This window comes from Erinaceus europaeus, chromosome 20 (genome assembly GCF_950295315.1).
Source record: "Erinaceus europaeus chromosome 20, mEriEur2.1, whole genome shotgun sequence".
In the NCBI taxonomy this organism is placed as follows: Eukaryota; Metazoa; Chordata; class Mammalia; order Eulipotyphla; family Erinaceidae; genus Erinaceus; species Erinaceus europaeus.
Genome location: NC_080181.1, coordinates 31,684,057 through 31,707,292, shown reverse-complemented (window position 1 = coordinate 31,707,292; position 23,236 = coordinate 31,684,057). Strand labels below are relative to the sequence as shown.

General features: G+C 41.9%; 1 protein-coding gene across 3 annotated transcripts in view; it reads left to right on the top strand.

Annotated features, from left to right (window-relative positions):
• Positions 1-23,236, top strand: part of OPCML (opioid binding protein/cell adhesion molecule like) — a 1,572,985-nt gene that overhangs the window by 1,249,620 nt on the left and 300,129 nt on the right. For all 3 annotated transcript variants that reach the window (XM_060180193.1, XM_060180194.1, XM_007539634.3), the window contains one exon: positions 13,510-13,742. In XM_060180193.1, coding sequence (XP_060036176.1) covers positions 13,510-13,742 — 233 coding nt within the window. The remainder of the gene's footprint in view (positions 1-13,509; positions 13,743-23,236) is intronic.

Below are 23,236 nucleotides of genomic sequence, written 5' to 3'. Positions count from 1 at the left end.
TGCAGCGGGTTAAGCGCACATGACGCAAAGTGCAAGGACTGGCGTAAGGATACTGGTTCCAGCCCCAGATCTCCACCTGCAGAGGTGGTCGCTTCATAAGCAGTGAAGCAGGTCTGCAGGTGTCTATCTTTCTCTCCCCCTTTCTGTCTTCCCCTCCTCTCTCCATTTCTCTCTGTCCATTGATGTTGAACCACAACATCAATGTCAACAATAACAGTAATGACAATAACAAGTACAACAAAAAATGGAAAAAAATGGCCTCCAGGAGCAGTGGATTCGTGGTGCAGGCACCAAGCCCCATCAATAACACCGGAGGCAAAAAAAAAATATATATATATATATATATATATATATATAAAGAGATTTCAAAATTTTTTGGAAAATGACGTGTGCCCAGTAACCTGTCTCAGGTTTTCAGCTTAGATTATTTGTCTTACATTAGCAATAACATCAGAAAGGCAGCCCTTGGGGGCCAGCGATGGCTTATCTGGTTAAGCACACACATTACAGTGCACAAGGACAAAGGTTCAGGCCCTTGGTCGTCACCTGTGTGTGTTGGGGGCGAGCTTACAAGTGGTGGAGCAGGTTTATAGGTATCTCTCTGTCTCTCTATCTTCCACTCCCCTGCCCCTTTCAATTTCTGTCTTTATCCAGAGAGAGAGAGAGAGAGAGAGAGAGAGAGAGAGATTCTGGTGGCCATCTCAGTTTAGTTTATAGAAGTAGATTCATCTTCTGGTGGTTTGTGGGATACATATTGCTCCCACAAATAGTACCAGCAAGGTGGAGGAGATGTTATTTTCTGCTAGTTTTCTCTTCTCTCTCTCTCTCTCTCTCTCTCTCTCTCTCTTTCTCTCTCTCTCTCTAAGGACAGAGGCCAAAGAGGGTTGGATTTGGTGTGGGAGTGGAGGAGAAACCACAGAGCAAAACTTCCTTCAGTGCAGTGGTATCTGGGCTAATATCTTCTTTCTTTCTTTCTTTCTTTCTTTCTTTCTTTCTTTCTTTCTTTCTTTCTTTTTTTTTTTTTTTTTTTTGCCACCAGGGTTATTGCTGGGGCTCAGCACCTGCACTAGCAATCCACTGCTTCTGGAGGCTATTTCTTTCCTTTTTGCTGCCCTTGTTGTTTATCATTGTTGCTATTATTATTGTTGGTGGTGTTGGATAGGACAGAGAGAAATCCAGAGAGGAGGAGAAGACAGAGAGGGGGAGAGAAAGATAGACAGCTGTAGACCTGCCTCACCCCTTGTGAAGCGATCCCCCTGCACGTGGGGCACCGGGGGGCTGGAACCGGGATCCTTACCTGGTCCTTGTGCTTCGTTCCATGTGCGTTTAACCCGCTGTGTTACCACCTGGCTCCAAACTTCTTATTCTAAGGTCAGCTAGAGTGTCTGGATAAATATTGGTTGAAGGAATGGATTTGTTTATACCTTTTATTATATCTGTAACTACAATAGTGTATTCTGTTTTTATTTAATTTATTCTGCAGCTTGAGTATCTTGAATATGTGAAATATTGTTGCTCCTGGCTGACTTTTTCATTCTTTATATATAGGCTGTATGTGTGTGTGTGCGTGTGTGTGTGTGTGTGTGTTGTGTGTAAGTAGAGAGAGAGAGAGAGAGAGAGATCACAGAACCAGAGCTTCCCCCAGTGCCCTAATGCTCCTATTCTGTGCCAGGGTTCAAACCGAGGCAGGACACATGCATAGCAAGGCATGTACACTGACCTGCATGAGATGAGGTCTTCTTCATGTTCTAGTTTTCTATCATTCTCCTAAAATTCTAAGAAAGCAAGCTCAGTCTCTCTTCTTTTTTATATTTTCTTAAGGAATTAATGGTTTCCCATACAGTTGTTGACAGATAGGTACAACCTCTCATTTTCCTGTAATATGTGTCTACAAGACACTCTTTCTTCCTCAACTTGGGTTATTTTTCCCATCATGCAATAGGACCCTAGAGTCCCTCCATCTCACCCCTCTCCCTCCTTTCCCAGAATCCTGTGCTTTAGTGTATAATACATCACACCCACTACGAATTTCACCTTCAATTTTCCCTTACTACCTTTGCTTCTTCAGTTTCCAGGTGCTGTCTCTGACAATAGTTAGGTTATCATGTTTCTTTTGGTTTTGTCTGTGTCTCTGTAAGGCACCCTTTCCCCAGCACACCCTGTGAATGTAGCAGGTGCCTTGATGCTGGGAAGAAACCAGCTCAGTCATTCTCTCTTTTGTGCAAAGGGCTTTCTCTTGCCTTCCTGCCTACCCTTTCTTTTCCTAACTGTTGCGCTTCCCTGTGCTTTACCTCCTGTCCCTGTGATAGAAGTGAGTTGTCTCTTTAGTGTCTCTTCCCGTTGCCCTGCAGTCTGCTTACCTTTGTTTTATGGCTGTATGTAGCCCCTTCTTTTTTTTGGGGGGGGTGGGCACCATCCCCACATAAACCACTCCCTCTGCTTACCTCCCTTTCCTGTGGAGAACAGAGTACTGAACTGCCTTCTGCCCTGCTGCCTCTCTGGGACAGTGAGGTGTGTGGGGCTGCTATCTTATTCAGCTGGAGCCCTCACTGCGCTCCTGGGATGGGAAGTTCCCCTTGCCTGCTCAGGGACACAATAGGCACTGTTCTGATGGACTCATCGATCATCGGTCATGGCTGAAACCACAACACATCATCCCGCAGCTGATTTTCTGCTTCAGGTGACACCATTTTCAGGACACCAGGAACCTTTCTGCCTGTGCCTCTCATGTTCTGTTTCCTTCCAAGCTCTCAGCCTGCACACATTTGTCTGTGCTCTCTCTCATCTCCTCTGCATCCCACCCCTTCCCTTCCACACTCTCCCACCCTCCGCTCTTGTGCACGTGCACACCAATATTCCATTTATGAGTGAAACCATCCAGTAATTCTTTTCTACTTCCTTCATAGTCAACTATTTACCTTGGGTATATTTGTAAGTTGGTCTTGATTCACCAACATTTGATTGTTTCTTTCTGTTCATCCCTTTGCTATATCTTTATTCTTTCCTGTTGCTGCTGTTTGTGTTCCTGGTTATATTCTTCTACTACTGACTACGCAGCTTAGAGTTTAAATTCCTTTGCTTACTATTTTCTTTAATATTATTAGTATTATTTTGCTTCTTTTCATGTTGTACCCTTTCAGTAACTCATGCAAGGCAGTATGGATAGTGTCAAATTCCTTAAGCTTTTATGTTTGAGAAGACCTTTATTTCTCCCTCAAATTTGAGGAATAATTCAGTGCCTTATTAGCAAATGTTAGCTTTAGCTGAGTTGTGACTTTCTTTGAGTTTTTGACTCTGAGTCATCACAATTTCCCTTACACACTTTAGGGACATCGTTGATGCTCCCCAAGTTGGTTGTATTTCTAACTCCAGGAGTAACTGAGTAGTTAAAACTCCTCATGAGAACAATCTTGTGCAATCTAGGATACCTTGAGGATTGCTTAAAAAAAATTACGTTGGCTTGCTTCTTTCCTTTGTTTTAAGTAAAAATTCATTTATCTTTGAATTGTCTAATGCAAGATCTTCTCTCTTTGATTTTTGAACTGACTCTACTAATATATTTTGATATGCTCAAGATTTGTAACTGAAATTCAGTTAACCTTGATGTGTGAGAAAGGCACATGACCAAAAAAATCCACTAATATTGTTCTCTGGCATGCAGTTTTATTTTATTTTATTCTGTTTTGTTTGTTTGTTTGTGTGTTTTCAGATAGAGGCAGAGATGTAGGGAGGGGAAGGGAGGAGGAAAATAAAAAGAAACTACAGCACTGAAACTTCCTCCAATGCAGTGAGGACCAGACTCTAACCTGGATCAACCTGGTGGCAAAAAGTTTATCTCAGTGAGTTGCTTTGTAGGTCTATTATTTGTTTGTTTGCTTGTTTATTAGAAGATCACTTCTAGTCTGGCTTATGGTGATACACAGGGGATTGAATTTAAGATTTTGGATTCCCAGGAATAGAAGTCATTTATCTCTCCAATAAAAATAAATCCTGGGGGTCAGGCAGTAGCGCAGTGGGTTAAGCGCACATGGCACAAAGCACAAGGACTGGTGTAAGGATCCCGGTTCGAGCCCCTGGCTCCCCACCTGCAGAGGAGTCACTTTACAGGTGGTGAAGCAGGTCTGCAGGTGTCTGTCTTTCTCTCCCCCCCTCTGTCTTCCCTTCCTTTCTCCATTTCTCTCTGTCCTAGCCAACAACGAACGACATCACCAATAACAATAATAATCACAACAAGGCTACAACAACAAGGGCAACAAAAGGGGGAACAAATAAATGGCTTCCAGGAGCAGTGGATTCATGGTGTAGGCACTGAGCCCCAGCAATAACCCTGGAGGCAAATAAATGAATAAATAAATAAATCCTTAAGAACAAAATAAGGGACGGGGGGGGGTGCACCCAGTTGACCACAAGTGTTACCATGGTCAAGGACATAAGTTCAAGTCCCTGTCCCCCAGCTATAGGAGAGAAGCTTCACAAATGGTGAAGCAGGCCTATAAACATTATTCTATCTCCCACACCATCCTATTTTGTTGTTGTTGTTGTTGCTGCTGGGTTGTCAGAAAAGTCATGACATTTTTTTTTTGTTTTTCTATATAAAAATGAATCGTTACTTTTCCAACAACCCAATAAATGTAAAAATTTTATGTATTTAATGGATAAAGAGGGACTAGGTGGTGTTGCACCTTGTTAAGTGCACACATTACAGTATACAAGGACTCAGGTTCAAGCCCCTGGTCCCCACCTGCAGGAGGAAAGCTTCACAAGTGGTGAAACAGAGATACAAGTGTCTTTCTGTCTCTCTCCCTCTATATCTCTCTTTCCCCTCTCAGTTTCTCTCTGCCTCTATCTAATAATAAACAAATAAAAATATTTTAAATAAATAGAGAGAGAGAGAGTGAGAGACTTGCTTAATTGCTTGTGAAGCTTCTCTCCTATAGGTGGGGACCAGGGACTTGAACTTTGGTCCTTGTACATGGTAACACGGTGCTTAATTGGGTGTACCACCGACCCCTCCAGGCCTTATTTTGTTTTGAAGAATTTATTTTTATTGGAGAAATGGACAGACAGAAAGACCAGAAGTCCATACTAGTATACACAGTGTCAAGAATCAAACTCAGAGCTTGACTTGTACACATCCTACTCAGTCAACCTCCCAGTTCCTGGAAGGCCATTTTAAAGGCAGGGGCAGGAAAGGTTCTCAGGGATTCCCAATAGTAAAGCATTTTTTAAAATTATATGCATAGAATAATAAACCAAGTATAAATGACTTAGCTATTACCTTATACAACTCTACAATCAGAAATTAGAAGTCACACACACCTATGGTCTCTAGAACAAAATGAAAATCTGCATTCATTTAATGGAACAGATGATGTTTTCTTGACATTAATTTCCAAGTTGCAGTGTAAATATAGTACAGACTGACAGAAGAACGTCACATTTGCCTTCAGCACATGCCAGAAGACAACTAAGTTCCTCTTCCCCATTGATCCATTCCAAATTTTGGAAACCATGATGAATATAGGAAACTTAGCATAGTTCTGCTATTTAGCCTTCCTTGGCAGGAATAAGTCACAGACTTTCTAAGCCGACAGCTATATTTTTCTTATTAGTCTGAGATGAAGAAAGAAATAGTTTTTAATACCAGTACAATGATACAGGTGTGAGCATTTAAGTCTAATCTTGATCATACCACATCTAGATCATATATATATGGTCATAAATATATATACATACATATTTATAAAATGAAAGCACTAGATGAAAAATATAAGCCGAGAACCTATATACTTTATGTCTGTATTTCAGGGATGTACACATACACATAGCTCCAGATATATCTATTTCCCTCTGACATAGGTTATTTTTTCCAGTTTTATTCAGATATAATTGACATGTAACATTATGTACATCAAGTTGATTTGATGCATTTATTTATTGCAGGATGATTACCACCATAGCATAAGCAAACACCTCCATTCTGTCACATAATTATCATTTCTTTCCTGTGATGAGAGCATTTAAGATCTACTCTCTTAGCAGCTTTGAAGCATATTATGGTACAGTATCATTTTCTGTAATCTCATGTGGGCTTTTTTTTTTTTTTGATTCCAGCTAGAAAAGCATTGCTCCTGTCTCGTAATCATTATAAATATGTATTGATTGACTCCAGAGTGTCAGGTGGACAGACTATGGGTGAGGCTAGTGATAAAAAAACAGAAATGAAAACCACTGAGAGCTAGGGAAATAGCAGAATGGTTATGTAAAAGTCTTTCATGCTTGAGATCCTATGGTCCTAGATTCGATCCTGGGGAAGCAGCGTAAGACAGAGTTGAGTAAGGGTCTGGTCCCTTTCTCTGGTGGTGGGAATTGTGTGGAGTTGTACCCCTCTTATCCTATGGTTTTGTCAGTATTTCCTTTTTATAAATAAATAATAAAAATTAATAAAATTAATTGTGTGGAATTGTGTGGAGTTGTACCCCTCTTATCCTATGGTTTTGTCAGTATTTCCTTTTTATAAATAAATGATAAAATTAATAAAATTAATAAAATAAAATATTTAAAATTTGAAGACCACCAACAAAGTTCTTATTCTTGTGATATTTATAGTCAAAAAAGCAAATACCTAGATAAATCCAGGGGTTTGTATTCTATGAGGAAATCTGGGATCTTACATATTAATACTGCCTTTTAGAGACAGTCAAGGTGGAGAATGATGGGTCTGTATTGGAGATTAAACTCTGTCTACTCATTAAGGCAGAAGGAGCCCTATCATATACCAGGTATTATCCCAACCTCGAGGGCAAAGATAAAAAAGGGAATTTGTCTAGTTAGCTTCAATTTCTCCAAATGCCAACTGTCAATTATTTGAACATGAGCATTTATAAAATTATCTGTATAGGAGAGACACTATTTGTGAAGCTGGTTTCAAAAGACTTGTTCTCCAGCTTATTATCTAAATCTTCTTGTAGCTATCAGTGAATGTGAGGTGTGACTTTAATTTTTAGGTTAGACATGGTTTTCAGACAGGCATCTTACTGCATTCAGACTTAGGATTGTCGTGCAGGTGCAAATGAGACCATGGTTTATAAAATATGCTTCCTGTTCCCATGGCTCTCCCCATTCCTGACCTGCCTTATATTCACCACATTTCATTCCCTGAGACTTACTTACCTTTCTGCTCCATCAGTCTCAGTGGATATAATGTGCTCTGTGTTTACCTGTTTCCCAGCATACTCTGCTTTGGAAGCAGTTAGACACTTTCTAAATATTATCTGTGTGAATCAAGATACATTTTATTTTGCATTTCACCTTGTCTCTTGTCTGGCTTCTCAGGGCAATGGTCGCCAGACCAGTGACATCATCTCACATGGGAGCTTGTTTGGAATGCAAAAGCTGAAAAATGCCAACCCATCCAGCTATGGCAATCAGAGAGCTCGCTGAGTGATTTGGATGCTTGCTAAAGTTTGAGAGCCACATGCTTGAAGACTAGGTTTTTTGTTTTTGTTTTTGCTTTTGTTTTTTTCCTCCCTAACTGCATCTCCTCCTGTGGAACAAAACAGAATGAACCGTGTCTCAGTCTCATGGTTCATATTCAGTGGAGCATATATTGCTTTTCCCTGAATAGCCCCTGTTCCCAATGTACTTGTAGCCATTTATTTCCTCTTTCTGGTTCTTACTTCCTCTCCTTTCCTGATACATCCAAGTGACTTAAGGGTATGCAAAATGTCACTTATAAACAATTTTCCTGTCTCAAATGTGACTCTTTATAAGAAAGTTGGAATTTGTACATAACTTTTGAGCATAACTAACTGAATAAAGTCAGCCAATTGCCACTAGCTTTACTTCTTGAATTTAAGCCTCTAGCACTTTTTTTTTTTCATTCTTCTCCTTTTTTCCTCTCTCTTTTGTTTTTCTTTATCACCAAGGATTCAGCAATCCAGGGTAACTTTTTTCAGATAGAGAGACAGAGACAGAGAAAAAGTATGAAAGGGACCACACTCCATAGCTTCTTCCAAGCTTTCTATCAGGCTTGAATCTGGGTTGTGCACATGGCAAAGCAGCATACTAGCCACTTGGATAATGTGCTATTTTAGAGCTATTTCACCAGCTCCAGCATTTTCTTTCTGAAGAGAAGACAGGCTGCCCAAGTTTGAAATCCTTGCCATTTGTATGGGAGAGAGAAATAACCAGAGCACCACTCTGGCATAGTAGTATTAGGGCTCAAACTCAGGAGCTCACACATGTAATCCCTATGCTCTGCTGCTACTCCATTTCTGGGGACACTTGTAGCATCTTCAGGAACTCAGCAAGTTGTCATCACCTGTTTCTCTATTTTCTTCATAGATTCCCTGTATTCCACATCAAAATCCTCTTCCTCCACTCCTTGTCCATAACAAAGAGTCCAGGACATAAAGATCTGGAATGGAGTCAAGTGTGCAAAGACACTCAAGCATAGTTTTAGTGTCTTGCCTTTGTTTCCTGTGTTCTTTGGAGAAAGAACAAAGTCCACTGTACTGGAAGAAAACAAAAAGCATTTAAACTACAGTTTCTCTGAAGCATGGAAATACTATGAGAAGAGATAGTGATCCTCCATTAACAACTCAATGCTACCATGTTTGTATGTTATCTGTTAGGTTCTAGGACTTTCCGACTGAGGATACCAGTTCTGTCCCACTTAGAGATGTATTGTATCCTGCCTCTCTTCTCCATTTGCAACCCAGGATCCAGGGGTAGTGATGGGATCTGGCCACCCATCTGGAGTATGTTCACTGGTGGAGACAGAGGGCTTTCTTAGGGCAGTGTGGTAGGACATGGAGAGTGTCCTGATCTGGGGGTGGAGTTGGAGTGACATGATACAAATTTAGTCCCTACTAAGCCCTGGGGTATTTTAAACTGGCTTCAATAAATAGTTCTGGGACTTATGCAAGGGAGATAGTTTGTGTGCTTGTCTTTTCTGAGTCAAGGCCTCACACATCTGTGATTTCACTACTTCTAAGTCACAGTTTTCATACACAGAGAGAGAGAGAGAGAGAGAGAGAGAGAGAGAGATCATACCAGCAGTGCCATGGCAATCCCATATGTTACTAGAGGCTCAAACCTAGACCATGTACATGGCAAGACGCTTGCTTTACCTAGTGAGTGATCTCTATAGCCCAAGAAGACATTTAGTTGTGTGTGTGTGTGTGTGTGTGTGTGTGTGTGTGTGTTAAAGATAGTATTTGTTTATTAGAGAGAGAAAACAGAGTATCGCTGTGGCATATGAGATGTTGGGAATTGAACTCAGGATCTCTGCTTCCAAGTCCAGGACCTTACTCAGTGCACCACCTTCCAGGCCCTCCAAGAGGACAGTTTAAAGGAATACATGTTCAGACAGTAGGGCTCAGCAGTAAAGAGCAGGACTTGCAAGCCTGAAGCCTCACCACCACATAAGCCATGCTAAGCAGTACTCTGATCTCCCTCACACTGTCTTGGAACAGGAGATATTAAATAGATCTTTTAAGACCTAAGAAATTTGGGGGCCAGATATTACACACCAGGATAAACGCACTTGGTGTGAAGTACAAGGACTGGCACAAGGATCCAGGTTCAAACCCTTGGCTCCCCACCTGTAGGAGAGTTGCTTTGCAAGTGGTGAAGCAGGTCTGCAGGTGTCTTTCTCCCACCTCTGTCTTCCTCTCCTCTCTCAGTTTCTCTCGGTCCTATCCAACAACAACAGTAACAGTAACAACAGCAGTGGAAAAAAGATGGCCATCAGGAGCAGTGGATTAATAGTGCGGGCACTGAGCCTCAACGATAACCCTGTAACCCTGGGGGAAAAAATAAAGTAAGAAATACATTTGAACATCTCCCATCTCCTGAAACATTCTTTCAGAGAAAGTTCCTAAGATTGAATTGTAAGTCTGCTGCTCCTCTCTGCCTGTTTCCATTCTCTGTGAGTTCAGGCAAGATTTCCTTTTCGTTGTCACCACCACCTCTGAGCTACTAACAAAGTTATCATCACTCTTTTGGGTTTTGCTTCCAGGGTTATTGCTGGGGCTTGGTGCCACCACTATGAATCCATTGCTCCCAGCAGCTATTTTTTCCCATTTTATTGGCTAGGACAGAGAGAAATGAGGGGAGGGGAGGATGGGGAGAGAGAGAGAGAGAGAAAGACACCTGCAGACCTGCTTTGCCACTTGCAAAGCTTCCTCTCTACATGTACATGTACATCTACATGCTGGAGGCTCAAACTTGGATCCTTGATCCTGGATGCTTGAATGCATCTTTGCACTTAGTACTATGTGTGCTTAACCAGGTGGTGGCACCATCTGGCCCCCCAAAATATCATGTATAAAGTTGAGTATCACAACAGCACAGCACAGCAGGAAAGTACTGATTGATGTAGCACAGTGTTTTCATAGGAGAACATTTAGGGCTAAGCCTGTGTCTTCTGTGTCCTGGAATTAGAACTCAGAGGCAGGAGACACATGCAGAGAGAGAGAGAGAGAGAGAGAGAGAGAGAGAGAGAGAGAAATGTGTTTTATCAAGTAAAAAAATAAACAGCATTTGGGGCTCAGTCCGTGGTGCTCCCATTTGAGTGCACATTACCATGTGCAAAAACCCAGGTTCGAGCCCCTTCTTCCCACCTGTGGGAGCAGGGAAAGGGTACACTCAGCAAGCAGTGAAACAGATTTGAAGGTATCTATCTTGCTTAATCTCTATCTTCCCCTCCCTCTCAACTTCTCTCTCGAATGGCTGCTGGGAGCAATGGATTCATAGTGCTGGCAGCCAGCCATATTGAAAACCCTGGTGGCAAAACAACAACAGCAACAATAATAATAAAAATAAAAATGAATAAACTGCATTTTGATTTCTCTCCATTTTTTTTAGGTGTACTGGGTTAGGCAAGGTGCTTCTGAATAAAAAATAACAATAATAATTTACCTTTTTAATCACTGTTTAGAAGAACTTGGCAAAAAGTTAGAAACACACCATTCAGATATTGAGAAATTGAATGAACCTAATGTTGGCTTACCAAGCCCTTTGCAAGTCAGGTGTTTCCCAATGCATTGCTTTAAAATAAACTGAAGGAGGAACTAATTAAATTGTCATCTGGGAGATCATTAAAATAATGTTTGAAGCTATATTACAATGTGATTTGGGGCATATATCTTGGAAAGGATTCAATGACTTGAGTGGCATCACTATACAAGATTTTAATTTCCATTTCACTGTTTGTGGGAAACAGGTTTTTCTCAAAGTAAAAAATAGAAATGGAATTGATCAGAGCTCTCTCATATTTATCCAAAGCATAAAAACCCTCATCTGCCCCATTAAGAACTCCATTTCCAGTAAAAGTTTACTTTTTCTATTTAATTATTACTTAACAGCATGCATAATCAATATATCTATATTGTTTTACCAATACTGCTGTTGTAATGATAACTCAATCTAAAATAAAAAATTACTTAGAGCTATGGTCGCAGAACAAAGGATAAATGTAAGTATGTGTTTACACTCATAAATAAGATAGCGGATCAATAAAGGAATTTTCAAGAATAAAATACAGTGGAAATAAAAGTTCAGGGGGCCAGACTGTGGTACACCTGGTTTAGTGCACATACTACAGTGCACAATGATCCAGGTTCAAGCCCCTGGTCCCCACCTATAGGGGGAAAGCAGGGCTGCAGGGGTCTCTCTGTCTCTTTCCCTCTCTATCTTCCCCTGCCGTCTCAATTCCTCTCTGTCTCTATCCAAGATGTGTGTGTGTGTGTGTGTGTGTGTGTGTGTGTGTGTGTGTGTGTGTGTGTATTCAGATTTATATAAAAAAAAGAAGTGGCACAGCTTTTATAACTATCAAAAAAGCTTGCTTATGAAGTTTGAAAATAGACCCTCATGCATACCAAGTCATTATGAAGCTTAAATTCTACTGTACATGTATGTGTATATATGTGTATGGGAATATTGTGACATTTTTATTTTAAATGTGAAAAGTCTCAATAGATCAAAAGTACATCATTTTCAGCTCTTAATTTAAATTTTAAAATTTGTCAACTGGCCCAGTATGATAGCTCACTTGGCTAGTGCTCCAGTTTGCCATGTGCTCAACCTGGATTCGAACCTGGTCCCCATAACATTGAAGAAACCTTTCATGTTTGGTTTCCATCGCTCTCTTCTGTTCTTTTCTCTAAAGAAAAAAAAAAGACTTTATTTATTTGTTGGATAGAGATGGGAATCAAGGGGGACGGGGGAGATAGAGAGAAAAAGAGACACCTGCATCCCTCCTTTATGTCTTGTGAAGTGTTACCCATGCAGGTGGGAACCAGAAACTTGAATCTAGATTTTTGTACATTGTAACATGTATACTTTACTAGATATGCCACTGGCCAGCCCTCATCTCTTTCACTGGCCCCCCTCTCAAATATATATGCCAACTCACGTAATTGACCAAGATAAAAGTGAAAATATTTCTTTAATATTTCTTTGCACCTTGTCATCTGGTCTTGTGTAACTCCAGGAATTAGAGGGTGACTTCTTCCTATCTGTCTCCACTTGCCACCTAGTTCTAATCATGCTGATTTCCAGAACTCACAATTCAACTATCATCATCGGGAGTTATTCAGAGACTTGGCTTTTATATTTTTTGTACTTTTTAAAAAAATGTATTCATTCATTTATTGCATAGAGACAGAGAAACTGAACTGGAAGGGGGAGATAGGAAGGGTGAAAGAGAGACACCTGCAGCACTGCTTCACCACTCATGAAATATGGCCCCTGCGGGTGGGAATGGAGGCATTGCATCTTGAACCCAGTTTCTAGGACATAGTAACTTGCACTTGGCCTTTTGGAGGTGCAATTCTGCCGGACTAATTTCTTCTTCCCTCTACTAAAACTTCAAGCAGTAACCATTGGCTATAGAAGGTGAATTTTAACAATCCACATTATGAGTTGTGATTTGCAGGCTTTGGGTAGCTAAAGGGTACGAAGAGATTATACCAGGGGAGTCTGGAGGTAGAAGTGTTCCAATTTTTGACTAAGGACAAGTGACGCATGTGCTTTGTGGATTATCTGTGACCTATTTGAAATACCAATCCACTTTCTCTCCCCTGGGCAAGTTCTCCCACAAGATGGTAAATGTGCTCAAGAAATGTAAACTAATTTTCATACAAGCCTAAGGGAAAAATAAAATGGAAAGCAAATATACAGCAAAGATATTCACATAAATTGCTCCTAAATCAAATAGAAATGATTTGGTATCGCCGGTCCTTCAGGATGATTCAGGCCACTGTTACTCTATATTTAGGAAGTTTCATCAATAATTGATTGCTTCCTTGTAGCACTGGGTTATGTTTTTTCATTACTCCTGCAAACACAACTACCATATTTATTAATATAATATCTCAACCCTCTCTTCCCCACTTTCCTCTTCCTTGATGCTCCTCTCCTCCTTCCTCCCTCCTTTTTCCTTCCTCACCTCCCTTGTTTCCTCCTTTCTCTTCCTCCTCCTGCCTCTGCACTCAACTGCAGGTGTACCATCGATGATAGAGTCACTCGAGTGGCCTGGCTAAACCGCAGCACCATCCTCTACGCCGGGAATGACAAGTGGTCCATAGACCCTCGTGTGATTATCCTGGTCAACACACCAACCCAGTACAGCATCATGATCCAGAACGTGGATGTGTACGACGAGGGCCCCTACACCTGCTCCGTGCAGACAGACAACCATCCCAAGACCTCCCGGGTCCACCTCATAGTGCAAGGTAAGTCACACCTGGACTTTGAAGTCCAGGGAGCAAGAATAGAGGGAAGCATGATCTAAACCTTTAATTTACTTAGATCTGAAGTCATAAAAGGCATGTCCTATACACAGTCAAACAAGGAATGCATGCAACTGGATTCCTTCTGTTGCTAGGTTCTTGACTAGGCCTTGACTATCTTCACAAAATGTCTATTTGATTGTAGAGTTCTGGATTCTCATTTGTGAGTTTGATTGTCTTGTGCTAACTGAGCTATCTCAGTGACTTGGCACTCTGGAGTTTGGACAAGAGAGATTCAACACTAGTAACGGTGCTAGTCTCTTTGTCTTTTGGTCAACACTGAGGCTAGTTTCACAATAGATGGCTAATAATATTGATATGAAGCCATCTAACTTGGCACTGTTGTTGGATGGTTGATGGTTGTGCATGTTTTGGAAAGGGCTCTGAAGGCTTTTTCTCAGGTCTACTTTGGGGTTGATGAAAGGGTTAGACACTGACTCTCAGTTCCAAAACAGAACCAAGATTGACATGAATTTAGGGACATTGGTCATATGTCTACATAACTTTTTAAAGGAGGAGAGGTAGAGGTATCACTGGCAACTTCTCCATTTCTTCTTTTTTTGAAAATTTTTATTATCTTTTTAAAAATTAATTATTTTTTATTGAATTAATAATGATTGATAAGACTGTAGGACAAGAAGGGGTACAACTCTATACAATTCCCACCATTGAAAGCTTTCCTATTCTTTATCTCTCTGGGTGTATGGACCCAGAATCATTATTGGGGTACAGAAGGTAGAAGGTCTGGCTTCCGTAATTGCTTCCCCACTGAAGATGAGCATCGACAGGTCCATCTCTACTCCTAGCCCATTTCTATCTTTCACTAGTCGGGGAGGGCTCTGGAGAAGTCGGGTTCCAGGGTACATTTTTAAAAAATATTTATTTATTTCCTTTTTTTTGCCCTGCTGGTTTTATTATTATAGTTATTGTTGTTGTTGGATAGGACATAGAGAAATGGAGAGAAAAGGGGAAGACAGAGAGGGAGAAAGAAAGATAGACACCTGCAGACCTGCTTCACTGCCTGTGAAACGACTCCCCTGCAGGTGGGGAGCCGGGGGCTCTAACTGTCCAGGGTACATTTATCTATTGGATGGAGACAGCCAGAAATAGAGAGGGAAGGGGGTGACAGAGAGGTAGAGAGACAGAGAGAGACATCTGCAACACTGCTTCACCATTTACAAGGCTTCCCCACTCAGGTGGGTACTGGGGACTCGAACCTGGGTCCTTGAGCATGTAACGTGCACTCAATCAAGTGTGCCACCACCCAGCCCTCCATTTATTTTTTAAATCGGTATAACTCAGGCATAGTACTAAATACCTCTTCACTTGAATTTTATTTTGTTGGGATAAAAATAAAGTGATAGGGATGTTAAAATCTCAGATATCAAGCACCCCATGTTAATATTTAAAGACATTCAAATGGTACTTGTACATATTTGGGAGTCGTTTTATTTATTTATTTTTAATTTTTATTAGTGACATAATTGTGCTTTATAAGATTGTAAGGGATTAGGCATATAGTTCCACACCTCTCCAACTACCAGAGTTTTGTATCCCCACTTCCCCAATGATAAGCACCATAATTCTTTACAAAGTCTTAGAGTCGGGGTTAAGAGGTTAGCTGCCTCTTCTTTCCTTTCTTTTTTTTTTTTCTCCTCTTTCTTTTGTCAAATTCATGTGTTTCAATTAAGTCTCTATATTCCACATATGAGTGAAACCTTCCAGTAATTGTTGGGAATTTTTTGAAATGCAAGACTGTGTTATGAATGAACTTGTTTTGACCTCACCTTGAATATCAAAGCACCCTCCCCCCTATCATGTAAAGCAATTTCCCTAACATATGGACTCAGTGTAACCACAAAGTTCTGAGACAACTAGTTCTCCTCCCCTTATGCTGGTATCAGTAAGGAGATTTGAACTGAGCTCCTGGAAAGAGTTCTGTATGTGATTTAGTGTTTACAAACTGCCTTTCATTAGATTCCTTCTACAGTAGATTCAGCTGATGGTTTTCCATTCGTGAAATATGCATGACATCTTTGCTAACTAACCTGGATCCTCTCAGCTATGCTTTCCTGTAAAAAAAAAAAAAAAGGCTTTGTTCAACTCAATGGGGTTTAAAAAATGTTTTGTTTTATTTTATTTATTTTTTTATTTATTTTCCCTCCAGGGTTATCACGGGGGCTCAGTGCCTGCACTAGGAATCAACTGCTCCTGGAGGCCATGTTTTCCCTTTTATTGCCCTTGTATATCGATGTTGTTGTTATTCTTGTTGTTATTGTTGCTGGATAGGACAGAGAGAAATGGAGAGAGGAGGGAAAGGCAGAGAGGGGGAGAGAAAGATAGACACCCGCAGAACTGCTTCATCGATTGTGAAGCAACCCCCCTGCAGGTGGGCAGCCAGGAGCTCGAACCATGAACCTTACGCTGGTCCTTGCGCTTTGCTCCATGGGCGCTTAACCCACTGCGCTACCACCTGGCCCCCTAAAAAATGTTTTTATTGGGATTAAAAGTCAACAGTAAATATAATTGCTGGTACATTGTGTAAAAGTCTCAGTTTTCTGCAAAACACTCTCTAAGAATAGTCATGCTGAACTGTTCAAGTGACTTAACAGGTGATGAACACTCAGTCCTACTCAGACTCTCCCACTGAGTCCAGCTATTAAAAATGATCAACTCAGTGGGTTTTGTGGAGTGTTTGGGTAGGGCTGAGTGACTGTCACCTGTTAGCCCATGTTAGCGACTCAGAATAGCGGTTCTTTTCCTGTGGCTAGAGCACCACTTTGCAAGCACAGCATTAGAGCCCCTGCCTCTGCTGGTCACCGGTCGTTGGTCATGGCTTGTGTATAGCCAGAGGTCTGCCCAGGGCAGCTCATGTTCCCCCAGAAGTCCCTGATGCTACCGTGTTACCTGTAGCCTTGCCTGATTGAGCCTCTCAGCCCATCTCTGTGATGCTTGGACCAGCCTGCCCTATGACAGATGCCCATACCCTCGACTACCTTCATTCTTCATGCTTGCCTCACCCAGGGATGTGTTGGTGGTGATGAGTGGTTCGGGGCCACAAGTCAGCCTGCCATGTAGAGATAGTGACAACTGTCAGTTGATACACTTCTCCAATAATAGTGGTGGTGCTGAGGAGCTCAAGCATCTCCAAGGAGCTGGGGCATTTGTTGAAAGTTTCTGAGGAGGCAGCAAACAGGGGCATATGAGTTCTCACTCCCCCGCCCACCAACCGGGCTTGGTTCCAGTGCAACTGAGATTCTCAGCACTGGAAGTGACACTTCCATGGCACCTCTATGGCCTTGACAGCAAAGTTATCTTCAGATTCAGAAAACACAGCCCTGAAATGAAAAGGAACTGTCAAGCCCTGTGCAGAAAAACAGACTCAAACAGAACAAGGCTATCACTTTTCAGGAAAGAAGACAGATTGTGGAAGCATGTCAGCGTCAGTCCTGGCCAGGAATGGTGAGTGCTGCTGAGTTTCGGGCATAAAGCTCTTTGAGGTGCACATGGAGCAGGCACTTCGTGGGTGGAACACACAGGCCAATGCTGAGCCTCAGGGATGTGGGTCAGAAGGAAGCTGTGGACAGGCAAGAACAGAGCTGTGGAGGCTTCTACTGCAGACTTCAGTTTCTCACAGGTGCCATATTGTAGGACGAATGTCTCTTCCAGCTCCAGTCATCTGAGATGGCCTGTGATACGGAAGATAGGCGAGAGTGGAGATGGAAGAAGTGAGCTGCCTCTTGGCACATGTAGCACACTGGGCTTTTCATCTCCTGAGAGGTTAAGAGTGTCAGAGAACTGTATTCTCTTCTGTCTGAGTTAGTTATGGGATGACTTGTTCTTTCCTTAGAAACCAGTTGAATCCCCAGGCGAGAGGGATGGTGGTGAGCAGAGACAAGCTGCTCAACTAGAAAGAAACCTAAGAGCCCACCATCTCCGCAGCAGTATCGGCTTTTGTCCAGTCTATAGATTAAATTTTTTCAGACTCAGTATTAGTGCAGGTTAGATAAAGATAATGAAAGTTTCCTAATCCTCTTAAAGAAGATTTACCTGACTGAGTAGAAAGCTTTTGGAATACAATAAGACATGTATAAATTGAGGCCTAATCTTGCCTTTAATTTCAAACTGCTGATGGGTATTGATTTTGCAATGAGAAAAACTGAAAAATTTCCGAACTGCAACTTGTCTGTTTTTTTTTTTTTAAAGTGTTTATTTATCTTCTGTCCATTGGAGAATGTTAGAATCTCATCACCTCTGCCAATCAAGTGCCATTACTGGAAAGGGAAGAGTCCCCAAGTGCCTCGACCTCATTGTCACTTGGCTTGCATTGTCAGCATCCAAGAAACAGCATTTCCTTAACTCAGAGCCTGTCTTTTACTGGTTTATAAAGGTTGCCTTGGGCACCGAGCTGATGGAACTAATTCCTAGATCTTTCCCTTTGCCGGAAGTGACATTCATTAACATGATATCATTGATTCCTAAGGCTCTTTTGTTAAGGCAGGAATGGTTCTAGGCATGGAGAGTTGTATGATAGTGTGTTCTGAAACACATACCTCAGTTTACAAGCAACCCAGAGCAAGTGCATCTGTGTGGATGAGGCAAGGCAGGAAACTCAACCTGCAGTCCTGTGTAGGTGACATGGAAAGAAGCTGGAAGCATGTGGATCACTTTCAGCCCTCAAAAGGTGTGCTGAGTATAGACTGTAGTGATACCTATAGAAATGGAGAAAGTAGGGAATCAGGTGGTGGAAAACTCAATAGAGTGTACATATCACCACCCTCCGGGACTCTAGTTCAAGTCCCTATTCCCCACCTGCAAGGAGGAAGCTTCATGAATAGTGGAACAATGTTGCAGGTACCTTTCTCTTCTCCTCTCTCTCTCTCTCTCCCCCTCCCCCTCTCCCTCCCCCTTTCCCACCCCCTCCCCCTCCCCCTTCCTTCCCCTCCCCCTCCCTCTCAGAAAAAGAAAGGGAAAAAATGAATGAATGAAAAGAAAAAAACAAAATGGCTGCCATTAGTACTTGAGTAGTCATGCAGGCACTGAGCCTCAAAATAACCCAAATGGGAAAGAAAAAGAAAGAAAGCAAAAGAAAAGAAATAGACATTGGTGGGAGTCCCAGTGGTAGCGCGGTGGTTAAGTGCAATTGGTACAAAGCACAAGGACCAGCTTATGATCCCAATTCAAGCCCCTGGCTCCCCACCTCTAGGGGAGTCACTTCACAGGCGGTGAAACAGGCCTGCAGGTGTCTGTCTTTCTCTCCCCCTCTCTGTCTTCCCCTCCTCTCTCCATTTCTTTCTGTCCTATCCAACAATGACAACATCAATAACAACAGCAACAATAAAAACAACAAGGGCAACAAAAGGGAAAATAAATAAATATAATAATAATAATAATAAAGAAATAGGCACCGGTTAAATGAATACATTATCATGCAAAGGACCCGAGTTTGAGCCCCTGAACCCCACCTGCTGGGGAAAGCTTCACAAGTAATGAAGCAAGTACTGTAGGTGTCTTTCTGTCTTTCTCCCTCCCTCCCTCCCCTCATTCCTCTCAATTTCTCTCTGTCCTGTCAAATAAGGAGGGAAGTGGTGGAAAAAATGGCCACTGGGAATAGTGGATTTATTATGCAGGCACCAAGCCCCAGTGATAAATAACCCTGGTGGCATTTTAAAAAAAGGAGGAGTTGAAACAATTCACAGCAACACTCCAAAAGAGGAAATACTAAAAAGAGATGATAGCCCACCATTTTGAGTTTGTCAACATGTTGAAATGTTGTTCTTCCTAGGAAATCTGGAGTTTAGGATTCTGTGCTGTGAAGAAAGGGAACTGTTTCACCTGCTGGATTTAGAGATAAAGAAAACACAAGCATTACACAGGTATTATCTAACAAAGAAACAGGTGTAACTTCAGACCAGGAGGGATAGATTTGAGATTCATCATGAGTGTATTAGCATGAGAGTACACACATTTTCTGAGATTAACTCTTCCTAGAGAACAGCCGGAACTATAATTTATTTATGTCTATTCCAGCTCATAGGACACTGTGTAGGGCATAGCTACTCAGCATTCAGCAAATATTTGTTAAATGAGCAGAGGGGAAGATTGAAACAGCAGGTGAACTGGCACACAAAGGAGGTGATTGCAAAGCCCTTCAAGCAGAGAGAGAAGGAAGGGAGTCAGAGGTGTCCAGATGACTCAGAGTGGACAGAAATAGTTGACGGTTCCCTGAAGGTATGAGAGTGTTCACTGTGACCAACTAAGGGATGTCCTACTACCAGGTGAGTTGGAATTCAATGAACATGTACTTTCCAGAGCCGGTCACAATCTTTTTCTCATCTGACCCTTCTAACAAGCCCTGGGAGGCCGCAGGCCTATGACTGTTACTTCCATCTTGCAAATTAGATAACCATAGCTCCTGGAGGTTAAGAGGACAGCAGGGTTCCCTTGTGAATAAGGAGCAAGACTGGATCTTGAACTTGGGTCATGTGATGCCAAGATTAGTGTTCTTCCAGACTGCATCTAAAGGTTTTTTTTCCCTTCTCTTCTCTTCTAGTCACTGGGGTTCAGTGTCAGCACTATGAATCCACCATTCCTGGTAACCCATTTTTCCTTTCTATTTTATCCAGTAGGACAGAGAGAAAATGAGAGGGAAGGAGGAGATAAAAAGGGAGAGATGCTTCACCACTTGTGAAACATCCCCCCAGTGGGTGGAGAGTGGAGACTCAAACCTGGATCCTTGCTTGGGTCCTTGCACTTGGTGCTCTGTGCATTTAACTGGGTGCACCACTGCCTGGGCCCCCAAAGTCTTTTTTTCCTGCTGAAACCGCATGAGGATTTCCCAACTTTACTTTCTCCACCACCCCCACCCCCTATTTTTCTTGCTATTGCTTGGAAATACCAACTAAAGTCAGGACAAAGCCTGAGAAAGAAAATTAGCACTGGGGGCTAAGAGGAAAAGTCTCCCCAAAAATGATGTGGGGAGGCCAAGAGAGAGAAGTGAAGAGGTATTGATAGCTCATACCTCCAGGATTGCACCATTTAAACATTGCCACTTCATCCAGTCATTACTTGATACTCTGTCACCTTTGAGCTTCCTGGAGGGAATTGTCATTCTCTAGGGGTCCTGAACTCTTCAGTATTCTCAAGCTCCCTGGGTATCCTGGTGCTGCACTAGCTGCCACTGCCAATGCCAGAAGCAGATATTCAGGAATGCCTGGTGGGTCTTGGCATCTTGGATGCTGATAATTTGCTATTTGCTGCCTTAGCTAGTTTGAAAATCTGTTCATGGTCAAATGTTTTTGGGGGGACAGTGAGGAGGAAGAGAAAGAAAACCTTTTGCTAAGTTCATCTTATTGCAGAGCGCTAGACATGAAGTTTGTTAACTTCTCACAGCTGAGACTCCCTAGCAAGCTGATATCTATAGCCACTGGGACTGGATGGTGGTGCATCAGCCTGGTACAGTGTTCATGGACCTGGGCTCAAGCCCCCAGTCGCCACCTGTATGAGGGAGCTTTACAAGTGAGGAAGCAGTGCTGTAGATATCTCTCTCTTTCCCTCACTATCTTTTCCTCTCTCAATTTCTCTCTGTCTCTGTCCAAAAGTAAAAAGTAATTATCTAGGGAGCTGGGCAGTGGAGCAGTGGGTTAAGTGCACATGGCGTGAAGCACAAGGACTGGCAGTGTAAGGATCCCGGTTCGAGCCCCCAGCTCCCCACATGCAGGGGAGTCAGGTGGTGAAGCTGGTCTGTAGGTGTCTATCTTTCTCTCCCCCTCTCTGTCTTCCTCTCCTCTCTCCGTTTCTCTCTGTCCTGTCCAACATCAAGAACAGTAATAACAACAATAACGACAGCAACAATGATGATAAACAAAGGCAACAAAAGGGAAAAAATTAAAAATTAAAAAAATAATTGTCTAGAGCACAAAGTGAAACATGGATTGAACATGGTGTATTACACCAAAGCAAAGGTCTCTGGGGAGGGAGGGAAAAGTGGATAAGAAGAAAATTCTAGGAGCTTATCATATAATGAAACTGTATGCAAGTGTAAATGATTGTGCTATAAAGCATTAACCCCCTCAATAATAATTAAAAAATTAAAACTGGGCAGGGGTAGATAGCATAACGGTTATGCAAACAGACTCTCATGCTTGAGGCTCCAAAGTCCCAGGTTCAGTCCCCCGCATCACCATAAGCCAGAGCTGAGCAATGCTCTAATAAAAAATAATAATAATAATAATAATGTAATAAAACTAAAAAAATAATTATTGATTATAGATAGCTACAAGAGGCTTAGATCTTTGAACTTGAAGTTAGTTTAAGTGAAACTGCTTGGAGCCTGAAGTTGAGTTTAGCAGCAGATTTGTCCACCAGAGTCTCGCCCTAGTCCACCTGATCTAGAAGCACTTTAAATAGAAACCTTATCTCAGTCGAACTTCACACCAACCCTCAAAAGTTTATATCAGACTGACATTGAGACAGCAGAACACAGCCTGTATATATGCATCCCAGGAGATGGTGCAACAGGTAGGGTATTGGACTGTCAAACATAAGGTCCTGCATTTGATCTTTGGCATTGCGTGTGTCCGAGTGATGTTCTGGTTTTTTTTTTTTTTCTTCTCCTCTTTTTTAATTTGTAAATAGTATCATAAAGCTTTTACAAAGTTAAAACATGGGACTGGCAAACTAGCTTACGTGTATAGTATAGTGTACCCTCATCATGCACACAACCTTGGTGTAATGCACTGTGTTGTCTTCCATTTATCTATCTATCTGTCTACCTGAAAAAAGTCTTCCCAAAGTGAAGTCTCACTGACAAATAATAAATAAAAAATAAATACTCAAAGATGAGGGAGCCTCTAAAGACTTTATGTTCCCTCCATCAATGTTTGTATGGGGCTGGGGAGAGGCATTTGCATCCAAACATGAATAGCTGAAGAGTGTTATGTGTAGTATCTCTCTTTTTTAATTTTTAAAATTTTTTAATTAATTAACTAATCAATTAAATTGCCTTGCTTCCAGGGTTACTGCTGGGGCTCGGTCCTTGCACTACAAATCCATGGCTCCTGGAGGCCATGTTTCTAATTTTTTGTTGCCCTTATTGTTGTCATTATTAATGATGGCATTGTTGTTATTGTTGTTGGATAGGACAGCGAAATCAAGAGAGGAGAGGAGACAGAGAGGGGGAAAGACCTGCTTCACTCTCCCTGAAGTGACCTCCATGCAGCTAGGGAGCCTGGGGCCTGGAACTGGGATTCTTTTGCTGGTCCTTTGACTTTGCACCATGTGCATTTAACCCACTGTGATACCACCTGACCCCCTCCAGTATCTCTTTTAAATCTTCTTCACAGAAGCCCTGGAAGATAGAACAGAAAGTTGCCACCTCATGCATTTCATGGCAATACAACGAAGTTCAGAAAGTTGGCAGTGATTTGTCCAAGTTA